At 36.7% G+C, this 12,904-nt stretch overlaps 1 protein-coding gene across 1 annotated transcript in view; it reads left to right on the top strand.

Moving 5' to 3' along the window:
- The first annotated feature begins 581 nt into the window (after positions 1 to 581).
- ca10a (carbonic anhydrase Xa) overlaps positions 582 to 12,904 on the top strand; it is a 228,034-nt gene continuing 215,711 nt past the window's right edge. Inside the window, exon 1 of the mRNA XM_058407127.1 lies at positions 582 to 1,202. Coding sequence (XP_058263110.1) covers positions 1,142 to 1,202 — 61 coding nt within the window. The 5' untranslated portion in view covers positions 582 to 1,141. The remainder of the gene's footprint in view (positions 1,203 to 12,904) is intronic.

Genomic DNA, 12,904 nt, shown 5'->3' with positions numbered 1-12,904 from the left:
GGTTTCCTCCAGGCTGAACACTATGTGCATCTATTTGTGATCACCAGTTGTATGAAAGTAAATTATGTAACACAAAGATGCCAGTCCATCCCAGGGCCCAGAATTCCTACTGTCCTTCCCACCTTACATTTAAGAATAGTAAGAAACTGTATTATTCCATCTCACTATCCTTAAATTGTTCTTTTTTGGTATACCATATTAACATGTTCAGTTGAAGGTTATATATGAAATGTACAGAAAAATAAAAGCGTAAGGATACTACCCAGCAACAAGATATGATATTGTGTAGCATTCTTATTTTTCTGCGTGTGTCCTGTCCCATTGGAGAGGAATACGGAGAGGTCCATATAGAGTGGAATGAGTTGAAGCACTCTGTGATTTTGGGAGTGTCTAGTGTGGTGTTGACTTTGAGAGAGAGGAAGAGAGAGAGAGAGAGAGAGAGAGAGAGAGTGTGTGTGTGTGTGTGTTCGTACAGCAGCCTAGAAAGGAGGGCAGGAAGCGCCCCCACCCGCACACCAAGAGATCCAATAGGCTCTTACTGACTACTAGGCTGAGTTAAAACTACTGCGGCACCTCTCTCTCTCTTTTTCAGAGACAGTTTCACGCTCTCTCTCTCTCTCTCTCTCTCTAACACACACACACCACACACACACGTTCACACACACGCGCGCGCTCCTTCAGTCTCTCCCACCCCTCTCTCACTCTCTGACTCTCTCCGCAGGATCGGGACGGCTCCATCATGTCCGCGGCGCGTTTCAAGGCATCTCCGGGAAACTAAATCGCACACCCTTTTAAAGTGTGTTTTTATTTTCTGTCTGGAGTTCGGTGAGGACGCGGAGAAACGCCAAGTGAAGCACACGCGTAGAGGATTTTAGTGGATTTTTGAGTGCGTTCTGAAGCGCGGCGTCATGTCTCCGAGATAAGCGCGCCTCTCTCTCAGCCTGTGTGTGTGTTTGTGTGTGTGAGACTGAGTGAGTGTGTGCGTGCGAGTGTGTGAGTGTGTGTGCGCGCGCGCGCGTGTGTGATGTTACCTTGTGGAAGGTGTGCAACGGGAAAGACGCTGGCTGGACTCGACATCTGCAATTGATCTGCCGTGTTTTCTGGAGCACCATGTCCCTGGAATGAAGGAAGAAAATCAAACATGGATATAATCTGGGAAATACTGATTATTCTTCAAGCCAATTTCATCGTTTGTACAACAGGTAAGTTTACGCAGCGCGCTTGGATGTTTGAATGGAGGATGAAGACTGATCGATTTTCCTTGTATTAAAAAAAGAAAAAAAAAAGTTAAAATGCGCGTAAAGATATTGGAAATGAATGATCTGAGACGTATCTTGATTTAAGACTGCAGGGAAAATCCTCGCTGCTCCTATAATCACAGATTTGATGGGATTTTTTTTTTAATGGAGGATGGATATCACTCACTTTACTACTTATCAGAAATATTACCCGAGATTAGAGAGTAAAAAGATTGAATTTTTTCCCAAAATGGTGTGTCGTTACACACTTTTTCGCATCCTTACGCACAAAGCCTTTCTTTAATCTTCATTATTTTCTATCTCTTATGCAATCACATTTATCAAATGATGAAAATGTCCAAAAAGCGTGTTAGGGCACTATGGAGTGCTGGACTGTCCTCTCCATCGCTACACCTCCATCCTCAGCGCATCTCTTTACAACTTATGGGATTTATTTGTCAGAGACAGCATGCTGGGACAGACCGTTAGTGCATGTACAAAACCCTTTCCAAAAATGCCATGCGAGTGCGCCGATGCGCTAGTTTTCTTTTCTTTGCCTTTTCTTTTTTTATGTACTTCCTTACGGTTATAAATGACATAGTGTAGACTTTGTCACAATCCCAAATCGACAGTGTTGGAGTCTTAAAGCGAGATATTGTCCCATCTCTCTCTCTCTCTCTCTCTCTCTCACACACACACACAGACACACACACACATGCACACACACACACACACTGCACTAACCTGCAGTAACAGAAATAACTCTTAATAGCCCCCAAGTCTGAATGTGAGCCAAGTGCGCACTAAACAAGAATAACGAGCGCATCCTTTTAAGGGGATCTGGACTATGAAGGGTTTATGAAGCGCCTCCGGTACTGATGCACACACAGACCTCTGCTGAAACACACCCGCCTGTGAGGAGGGACGACTTCTCCTCCGTTTTTTCCTATCTTTTCTGATTTTGAGAGATATTGAGATATTGTAACTCTTGGGGTGCCTATTATTATTATTATTATTATTATTATTATTATTATTATTATTATTGATTGATTGATTGATGCTTGTTCTTAAGGTTTTGTTTTAGACCCTCACCCTCCTCATTTTAAACCCGATTTCGTCAGAGCCACACCCCTGTAACGCCCTTACTTATTCCGACGCTGTGATTGGTCAGTTTCCAACACGCGTGAAAGATTTCATACAGATGAAACAAGTGCACTGATATTTTATTTTATCTTGTATGATCAAAGATATACGATCTACATGTACATGCATAGATTTTTTATTTTTTTTAATGACATCTTATCCTGAACAATTGAAAATATCTTCGTATCTTCTTAAAAGGAAACAATAGTTTCTACATTGATCCTTTAAGGAATCTCCCAGAGACACTCTGACACTCCTTAATGGGAAGGGAAAAAAAACCCCTCTGTCCATGTTCTACCTTTGAGTTTATAAAGTAATTAATAAAAAATTTAATAAATTAAAATGTGCCATTGACCTCCTATTAGGTTCACTGACTGACATATAAATACTTAAAATTAAATTAAATGCTTTACTCTGTTTGTGTCCATCGTGCACAGAGAAATATGACCAGTCGAACTACACACTAAAATAAAATAAAATAAATAAAAAAAATAAATAAATAAATAAATAAATAAATAATAATAATAATAATAATAATAATAATAATAATAATAATAATAATTATTATTATTATTATTATTATTATTATTATTATTATTGTTATTGCTTCTGAAATACAGCGTTTTTAATGGCACATATAAACGTGAAGGACAAACTACAACTCAGCCACTAAAATGCACAAGATGTATTATTTCCTGTTTATTTTTCAACATGCTACTGATTGGTGAGTAATGGTGAAGATCCTCAATCAAGAGTCGTTGAGAGATTGTGCAGCTGCACCATATGGCTTGTGTTCAACTGGTGGAAGTAGCTGCCTGTGTAATTCGGCTGCAGAAGCTTCCAGAGTCTTGCTCAGTACACTGGGAGGATGCTAATATCAGATATATCTAATCTAATCTTGGTGTTTTCTTAAAAATTGAAGACCTGGAGAGACGTTTGTCTCTTAGACACTCGTGTCCTTACATGGATCTCATCATGGATGGAAGCTGTTCACCTAAAACCTCAGAAAGACTAACCTGCTGTGAGGATGCCCGAAATTCTTATACTTGCTTCTGGGAGTCATTCATATGAGATGGTTGATCAGCTTTCCAGCAGCTATAAACAACTCAATACATTTTAATAAGCCAGATTGTTCCAGGATGTGGGCAAAACTGGGTGAAAATGACACTTATGGCCCCCAAATGATGCTAAATGTACTCAAATCCAGTAACAGCATCATTAGTTTCAAAAATAAGGGCAGGTCAGTCTACAGATATTGATCCATTGATCCATGATTCAGTGATATTCATGCTCAGACGCACACCTCCATTTTTTTGCCCATTCTGGATTAATGTTCCATGAACGTGTCCTAGTTGCTTTGAGACTCCTGTAGGAAACTGGTGGATGATTTATTCCTGCTATCAAGGCTGAATTTTCTTTATGCCCTTACATTATGACAATATTTGGCTCCAGATGAAGTTTAGTTAGCATCTTGAGGACTAAGAGATGAAATGATATGAGAGGAGAGTCTCTTTAGGCTTGTTTGAATGAACCGGAGATCATGTTGATTGATCAAATCCAGGTCAAACGCTACTTGTGACATGTCAAGCATTCAGCATGGCGTGTAGTATTCCGTCCATGTCACCGAGCCCGTTCTACTGAATCCTTTCATTTTTCTGTATGATTTATTCAAGTCAGAGTTTAAAGGTACTCTTGGTTCCTTCCAAGACACGGGGAGACACTAACCTAGAATAATTAAAAAAAAAAAACAACAACTTTTTATTCAAAACTATGCTGAAAACCTGAAGCATTGTAAAGCTCTTTGGGAATGATGGTCATTTTCCCACGAAGGCATGTATGCTATAGCATTTGCTGTTAGGATCACTGTTATTGTATTTTTGGTATAAAATATTAGTCACGGTATGAGCTTCGATCATGCAGGAGCTCTAGGTCAGGATCAGTGTTTCTCTTTAGACTGTAATGTGTCCTGCTTTCTGTCCTTGAAGCCATAGAGGGCAGTGATCGCTCAGTGGTCAAGGTTTTTGTGTGACTGAAATATTGTGATTTGACAAAGAACCTAGAGCAAGATCAGTAACTGTCAACTGTCTTTTTTTTTCACTCGCAACCTACAAATGGTTAATGGAGAAATTAAATGAAAACCAATGTCTCTGTTATGCTGTGATGCTGTGGGGGGCATTTATTTATTTCACTGCCATGATTTGGCTCTACACGGTTTCTACACAGAAGCTTCACTGCAAATCAATACCTCAGCTCTTCTGAATGATCATCTTTATTCCACGATGAGCCGTTTCTCTCCTGCTGGGCGTGGTCGCTTTCAGGATGACTCCACCCCCTGGTCATGGAGCACTGAATGGGGATGAAAATGGTGTAAATCATATTCTATGGCCTTCACACTCACAAGAACTCAACCCAGTGGGAGATTTTGGAATGATCACAACACCAACTGAGGAAGAAGATTATTCATCACTCCAGTACAGCTCCAGAGACGCGTAGAATCAATTTCAAGAAGCAGTGAAACACCGTTGGTGCCTGAACACTTTACTTTTATGTCGTTTGGGTTAGTGTGTCAGTAGAAATGAAGGTTTCCAAAAAATGAAATCAATCTTGGTTCAAGGTCGTCTGGAAATCAAGTCTACAGAGGAACCGTGGATGTAGGGATCACAGTAATGTATTTTTTTATTTATTTATATCAAGCATTATTTTAAGGTTAGTTGTCATAAGGCAAAGATTCAGATTCATTACGCTAGCTAGACAACTAATTAACCAACATTTTATTTTCCTACATGTCATTACAGGGTATTTGCGAAATGCTAGATAATAATAATAATAAATTAGATCATATTAAATAAATGTCATTTATTTATTTTGTTTTGTTATGAGTTGAAAATATTTTAAGTATATAAAAGTATAAGAATACTCTGCTAGTGAAACGTTATCTTTTTTTCAAACATTATTTATTTATTTATTTATTTATTTATTTATTTATTTTACAGTTCAAATCTAATGTTGTGTTAAAGTGGTCAATAACTGTAGGTAACTAATTGCTTCTTTATTTTAATAAAATAAAATAAAATAAAATAAAATAAAATAAAATAAAATAAAATAAAATAAAAACGATGGTACTGTATATAGAGTTTCTCATCAGTGTGAAGCAAAATGGATAAAAAGAAATAAAAAAAAATCAACGTCAAGGTGATTAAACCACTCTGAGACCACAGCAATTTGCCAGTGATTTACTAATGATCACCATTTTGTACGTTTTATCTGCTTTCAGCTACATTAATTATCAAGGAACGTCTGTGAAACAAGTTATTTCCATTACATTAAGACAGCTGTAAACAGTCGTTCCTTCACCAGCCTCTCATGTTTTCCCCTCTTTCTTCAAGTCAATAAGAAGACATAAATGCAGCCTGTCACGTTACCAGGAAACCAGAAAGTGCAAACCATCACCATTTCAATGATTACACACCGAGTTCTCTGTTGTTAGGCTTAGAATACGTACAGCATCCATCATACGAGTCTCTGTGCTTGGGCTGTTACTATAGGAACGATAACGCTGGAATATGAACCTGTAATTTGTAGCTATGCTGTTGTCAGAGCTGCTGTTTTAGAACATCAAACAACACCTTCTGACCAATCAGAATCGAGAAGAACCAGAATCAATCAACGTGCCAAAGGATGAAATGTTGAGTGGAAACATCTCAGCACTGCATGATATAGGGATTTATGAAAATGAAGAAGGAATGAGAAGCTGGATTTCTCTCTCTCTCTCTCTCTCTCTCTCTCTCTCTCTCTCTTGGGTAAATACAGACCTACAGGTAATAAGAACAATCTGTGCTATGGTGATGTGTTTGCTTTCATAACCAGAGGCCAGAACGTCTTATTTACAATACAACAAAGTTCCATATTAATATAACTCTACACCAAAGTTCAGGTACACTGTGATTTATCCTGATAAATAATCTGCGTCTCTGGCTAAATTTTCACCTCATGAGTATCAAGACTTAACACTCAAATGCTCATAAGCACATAGCAGCTTTGTTTCATCATAAATTATGGAGTTGTTTTGATGCTGTAGATGTAGAGAAGCATCACATCAGGTGAAACATAACATCTAATTAGAAATAAAACGTCTTCCCGTTGCACGAATGACATGTAAACATGCTAGCATTTATACAATTAAAATGCAGCCCACGGTCTTTTAGTGTAGAAGGGAATCTGGAAACAAGATGCAATAAACAGGAAGCCTTAAGGAAAATGAAAGTTAATAAAGGAAAATGAAATTGTAAAATGGCACATAATAAGTAAAATAATTTTAACAGGAAGCGATCGCTAGTAATCAACATGAGTAAAAATTAATAAAAGCCCAAAATAAAATTGGACTGTTGCAGTAATTATTAGAAATTGTAATATGATTCAATTTTGGGAGTTTAAACTATATTATAAACTAATAAAAGAGTGTATTACATATTGAGAGTGATTAAAATATAAATCTTTAGAGCGGTAAAGATGTTGATCTGAAGGCGAAACAGTTCAGTCCGATGATTAGCTGAATGGTGCGCAGTTGTGGGTCATTAAAGTGTCACATGACTCCACCCATTCCTGGAGGAACCTCGATTTTGTTTAAAAAAAGGAAAAAAAAAAAACTTTTCTAAGCATGATGGCAAATAGCGTCATGAAGACCAAGCCGAGTTCTGGAAAAGTACAAGGGTGAGTAAAATAAAACATTTTTCATTTTTCTGCTATTTTGTGGCTTCTTTTTGGATTTTCTGGGAATCTTGTCACTTCAAGCATGGCAGCAGATGTGGATATTTTCTAGGATGTATATTAGAAATATTTATTTATTTATAATGATTTTTACAACAAGCAGATTAGATTTTGTTCCCCCCAAAAAATGAGAAATTCTTCCAAACAGAATCAAGGTCACAGCAAGGTCATATGTCTTTAACTGCTTCCTTCCTGGTTGTCATATTTAGACATTTATTCTCATGAACCCAAGGCCCATTTTCTGACTTCTGATGTATGACATCACTTTATCTGTCCCTCTGTTAGACTGATGGTAGGAATCTTGTTAGTGCAATGTGGGAATAAATAAATAACTAAATAAATAAATAAATAACACAGTCGGTTCTGTAAGTATTTGCAGAGCGACTCATTTTTGGTAAATTGCCTCACAATGGATTTGAAATAAAGCAATCAAGATGTCATTAAAGTGTAGACCTTGTAATTCAAGGGGTTTAACAAAAAAAGGAAAAGAAAAAAATCATTAACTGTTTAGAAATTGCAGCCATAGTCCCTCCACTTTCACAGGCTCAAAATTAATTGAATAACTAAACATAATTATAAATATAAGCATTTTTACTAATACTTTGAATCAAGTCCTGATGTCTAGAACCCATGGACATCACCATATGCTGTGTTTCCTCCCTTGAGATTTCAGATCTTTACATAACTTGGTTGCCTTTAAGTAACTGCTTATTTGTGGCTCTTTCTGCCTTTAGTTTTATCGTCTCTAAGTGAATAGCACGCTCAGCTGGGTTGAGATCATGTGAATCATCTATTTAAGAACATTCCAAGCTTTAGAAGATCTTTCGCAGTATGTTTTGGGTCATTATCCATCTGTAGTGTAAAGCGCTGTATCAGGCTTGCAGCATGTGGCTGAATCTGAGCAGAAAGTCTAGCAGCTCTGTACACTTCATCCTGCTGCTTCTATCAGCAGTCCCATCATCAATAAATACCAGTGAGACAACTGCACTGTCGGTCATCCACGCCTAGGACATACCTCTGCCTTCACCATGTTTAACAAGATGATATGGTACGCTTTGGATCATGAGTCCTTCTTTTCCTTTTCTTCCATCATTCTTCTCTTTCCCTCAATCTGGTTCCAAAGAATCTTGTTTCAGATGCTTTGGCCTTTCTGTTCTTGAGTGTTCCCGGTGCTTTGCATCTTGAGGTAAACCCTTTGTATTTACATTCATGAAGCCATCTCTTGATTGTAGTCTTTGAGAGTGATACAGTACGCCTACCTCCTCCAGAAGGTTCTTGACTTGGCTGGATGCCGTGAATTGGTTTTTCTTCACCACTGAAAGAATTCAGCAATCATCCATGTTGTCTTGCAGTGTCGCTAAGCTCACCTGTGCATTTCTTCTACTTCAGAATACATTACATTTTTGATTTGACCACTCTTAAAGCATCTGCTATATCTCTGACGGGTTTGTTTTTTGGTCTAATGATAGTGTCCTTCAATTGCATCAACAACTTTTTGGACAACATATTGAGAATTCCCACGAATTCCTGCCAAATCCAGACCTTGAATCTCCTATGTTACATTTCTGGCAGACGACCTTATCCAGAGCAACTTACATTTTATTATTATTATTGTTATTATTATTATTATTATTATTATTATTATTATTATTTTAATACAACTGAGCAATTGAGGGTTAAGGGGTTAAGCTCAGTGGCCCTGCTAACCCTAACCCAGCAGGGGCAGCTTGGTCAACCTTGTGATTCAAACTAACAACCTTCCAATCATCAGTCCAACACCAAACCACTAAGCTATCACATCCACATACCTGTCATAAAACAGTGAGGAAACAGACCACATCTGGCCATGAACCTGCAAATCAGTCAAACTGTCCAATTTATAAAAAAAATGTATAAAAAAAACATAAAAGGTTGTAATTTCTAAATGGTTAAAGCAATATTTTTCTTAAACCAGTTGAATTAACACTGAAAGTCTACACTTCATTCACTTCTTGATTGCTTCATTTCAGATCCATTGTGTTGGTGCAAATAATGATGAAAATAAATTATGAAAATTGTCACTGTGTATATACTTATTAAAGTTTGGCATTAAGCCAAACATGGTCATGGTGTTTTTTAGGGCAAAGGTATTCGAGGCTTAGAATGAGTAACAAGAAGGAGTAAAGGTGTTGGTCATTTTTTTTCTACATAATGTCCATTTCAATTAAGTAGTAGCCTTTATTTGTCACATATACATTACAGTACAGTGAAATTCTTTCTTCACACATCCCATCCTTGGAGCATTGAGGTCAGAGCGCAGGGTCAGCCGTGATGCAGGGGGGGGGTTGTGGGCTTGCTCAAGGACCCAATGGTGGCAACTTGGCAATGCTGGAGCTAGAACCCCGATTAACAACCCTGGACCTTCACCACTTGACCTACCACCAATCACTTGATGTCAGGATTTCTAGTAAACAATTAATTCAATTTATCTCTCATTCTACTGTACATTTACTACCTCAATTGTTATTCTAGTTGGATCTAACTGTGCATTACAAAATTCTACAGTTTATAATGGTTACGTGGAACTAGATTATAGTTCAAAACCCTTTTTACGAGTACACCGTGTGTTCCACTCTGCTGCCAAAATGGAAATTTACTTTAATTTAACAAAATAATTCTTTTATCTCTGCAAGTCTGATATAAAATGCGTCAGCATTGGCTTTCAGTGTGTTTTAGACATGTGTTTTTTTCCTCTGTTGGATAACCTTACACAGATTTTTACTGGTTAAAGATCAAATGTTGCGCTTGGGGCATCTTGGAGAGCAGAAATGCATTTGATATCAGTATTTACTTTAAAGAGTACGGTTTCTATCAATATATCGCCCCTAGTAGGCTACGTAAAACTAAAAATACTTATGAAAAACTACAAATTCTACAATACTTTCTTATGAGCTTCATATTAACCACTAATGTGGATTTAAACATGACAAAGACATTCAATGGTGAACATGAACATGGCCTCCTCTAACAAAATCAGGATGTTTAGCTGAAATTTCTAATGCACTGATAAGCTTTGAAACTGTATCTAAGATGCCATAGTGATATTAGTTAGCAGTGTTTTATAAAACCTTAATTTATGATGTGAATGATTAAAACCAGGATTAATTAAGTCCCATTAGGGAAATCAGGGCTTTATGGAACAGGTCTATTACCTACATCTGAAAGGTGAGTCATCAAAGTGCTGCTTTTGTTCATGACTCTGTTCTATCAGTGAGATGCTACTGTATATCTGATCACACATAAACCATACTGTTGGTAAAAAAAAAAAAATAATAATAATCAATTACTCCAAAGTGAGTCAAGCATTCTGTTGTGACGAGTTTAAATATCAATATTTCTCTCATTATCTTTATGGAGAATAGAATATCTTTGCCTTCCATCATCTTTGTGTCTCGCTATTAGTGGCGATGTTTTGTGAATTTTGCAGCGGACCATTACCCCGCTTTTTCTCACTGCCTGTTTGGCTTTATGACAGACTCATTTACGCAGATGTAATTACTCATTTTTACAGTGTAGTCAGAGGCGTTCTTTTCGATTTCTCAGATGCAACTCGAGAGTAGTTCATTTTTAACCATGTGTTAATTTAATTATATTAATGCAATATCAAGGTTTCATGAGATGCCAGTATGCTGTATATGCACTGTAGACAAGGTAAAAACACAAGGACAAACCAGAAAAGGCTGGTAAAGTTTATGAATAGAATTCTTACCGCTGATTGGACGAGACATCTGTCCCTTAAGATATACAAAAAGTTGTGAAATTGTGTATCTAACTTTATTTCTTGTACATGTGTGGAGTTCTACATTCACTTTAAACCATTTTTTTCAATAGTGCACCTTTTGAATTTTTTAAAGAAAATGACAAACATATATTTATCTTTATAAGAAAATAGAATTCATTCAGCGCTACTTTGAGGAAGGACGTTCATATGGCGTGATTTTGATATCATGGCATTAAGGTTAGTTTCCGATCTCTAAAAACACACCTAAAGTATGCAGGGGTCTTTCGAAGACAAAACTATTTCAGATTAAAGGATGTAAGGAATGCTATAAGAGCAGAGCTGCGTTCATACTCACATGAATCAACTTTCTACTGCTACAGCCTGCTGGACTTCCTGTATATCTTGAGTGATGGATGTCTTGCCCAATCAGCCAAGTTTTTCATGAACTAACAATATATATATTTGTATTATTATTAGCTTAGACTATGGTAAGCATAGGCCATGCAAGGCCCTGTATATGAAGTGTTACCATAGAAACCATGATACGCGTTAATATACACCCGTGACTGTCGGATCAGCTGTTATAGAAACTGTATTAATAATTATCAAGAACGTTTTTTAACTGTGGAGTAAAAAGACCAGGAAAAAAATTAAATAAATAAATAAATAAATAAATAAATAAATGAATGAATGAATGAATGAATGAATGAATGAATGAATGAATGAATGAATGAATGAATGAATGAATACAGCTTGGGGAATGTACTTTATTTAAAGTTAAAGCGTTTCATGTTTCAGTCAAGAACACTTTGCTTTCAATCACAAATAAGTTTGTGAAGAAAAAAAGCTCCTGTTATTTAAAGATCTGACATTTCCAAGAGTCAGTTTAGCTTTTGCTTATGGCGTTTGGCTGCACTGCTTTGCTTGCAAGTGACATTAATCAAGTTGGACCATTTCCTTGCTGTTTTTCAAGAATAACAAGATGTCTCTGAGTGTAGTTAATTCCCATGAAGCTCCAAAATAGTTAATATGTAGGAGTCACAGTCAGTAGCAATAATAGACCTATTTCTCTCTATCGGATTTCGTGTTCCTGTCTGGAGGAGCAGGGAAACTGGTTACATCAGCCAAATGCCTCTTTCAGTCCTGATTTCTGTTTAGAGAGGTGGATCTGCCAATGCAGAAGTAACACATTTTGTCATTTGGGTTGCACCAATAGTTTATCATCCAACCGAGTTTTGCCAGTCGTTATCGATATCCTCGTTAATCGTTATTCATTTGATACGCCTTAAAAACGCTCATCCTGTCAATTAAATATAGTTTAAGACAAGAGGGGTAATGAAACAATACACAGTCAATCAAGGAGTTTTCTCAATGAATATATTCACATACATAAATTATAACATACTAATTATACAGTGAAGAAGAGTCATGTTAAACAAATCATTCACATCCTTTTTATTTCCTAATAAAGCTCTCTGTATATCCTGTAGCTTCAGGAAGTTTTATTTAAAGCTCGATATCACTTCATTTTTGCTGGAAATGGAAAGTACTTTTTTAGTAATTTTAGATAATAAGGTACAATTTGATGATCTGGGCTCCAACATGAACTCGGGATCGAAGCCTGGTCGCTACTACAATTTATTCAACTTAGAAATTCGTTTAAATGAATTATTGTATTAGTGATGAAATCACGTTTTGTGAATGAACGACAAATATTTAATAATATTTTATGGAAACAGGTATTTAATATGTTCTCTGACTGATCAGATATTCCTTGTTTTTCAGTGTAGAATGATTATTTTCCTGTGTTTTTTCCTGTGCATTTTTATAGCAATCTATTGGTTTCTGACCAAACAAAAGCAAGGGAATGTGGTAGTCTAGTGGTTAAGGTGTTGAATTACTAATCAGAAGTTTGTGAGTTTGACTCCCAAGTCCTCCAAGGACCCCTGAGCAAGGCCCTTAACCTTCAGTTACATAAATTCATAAATTGCTTTTG

Source organism: Hemibagrus wyckioides, linkage group LG13 (genome assembly GCF_019097595.1).
Source record: "Hemibagrus wyckioides isolate EC202008001 linkage group LG13, SWU_Hwy_1.0, whole genome shotgun sequence".
NCBI classification, from domain to species: Eukaryota; Metazoa; Chordata; class Actinopteri; order Siluriformes; family Bagridae; genus Hemibagrus; species Hemibagrus wyckioides.
Note: the sequence above shows the minus strand (reverse complement) of the source record. Positions and strands in the feature narration are given on the sequence as shown.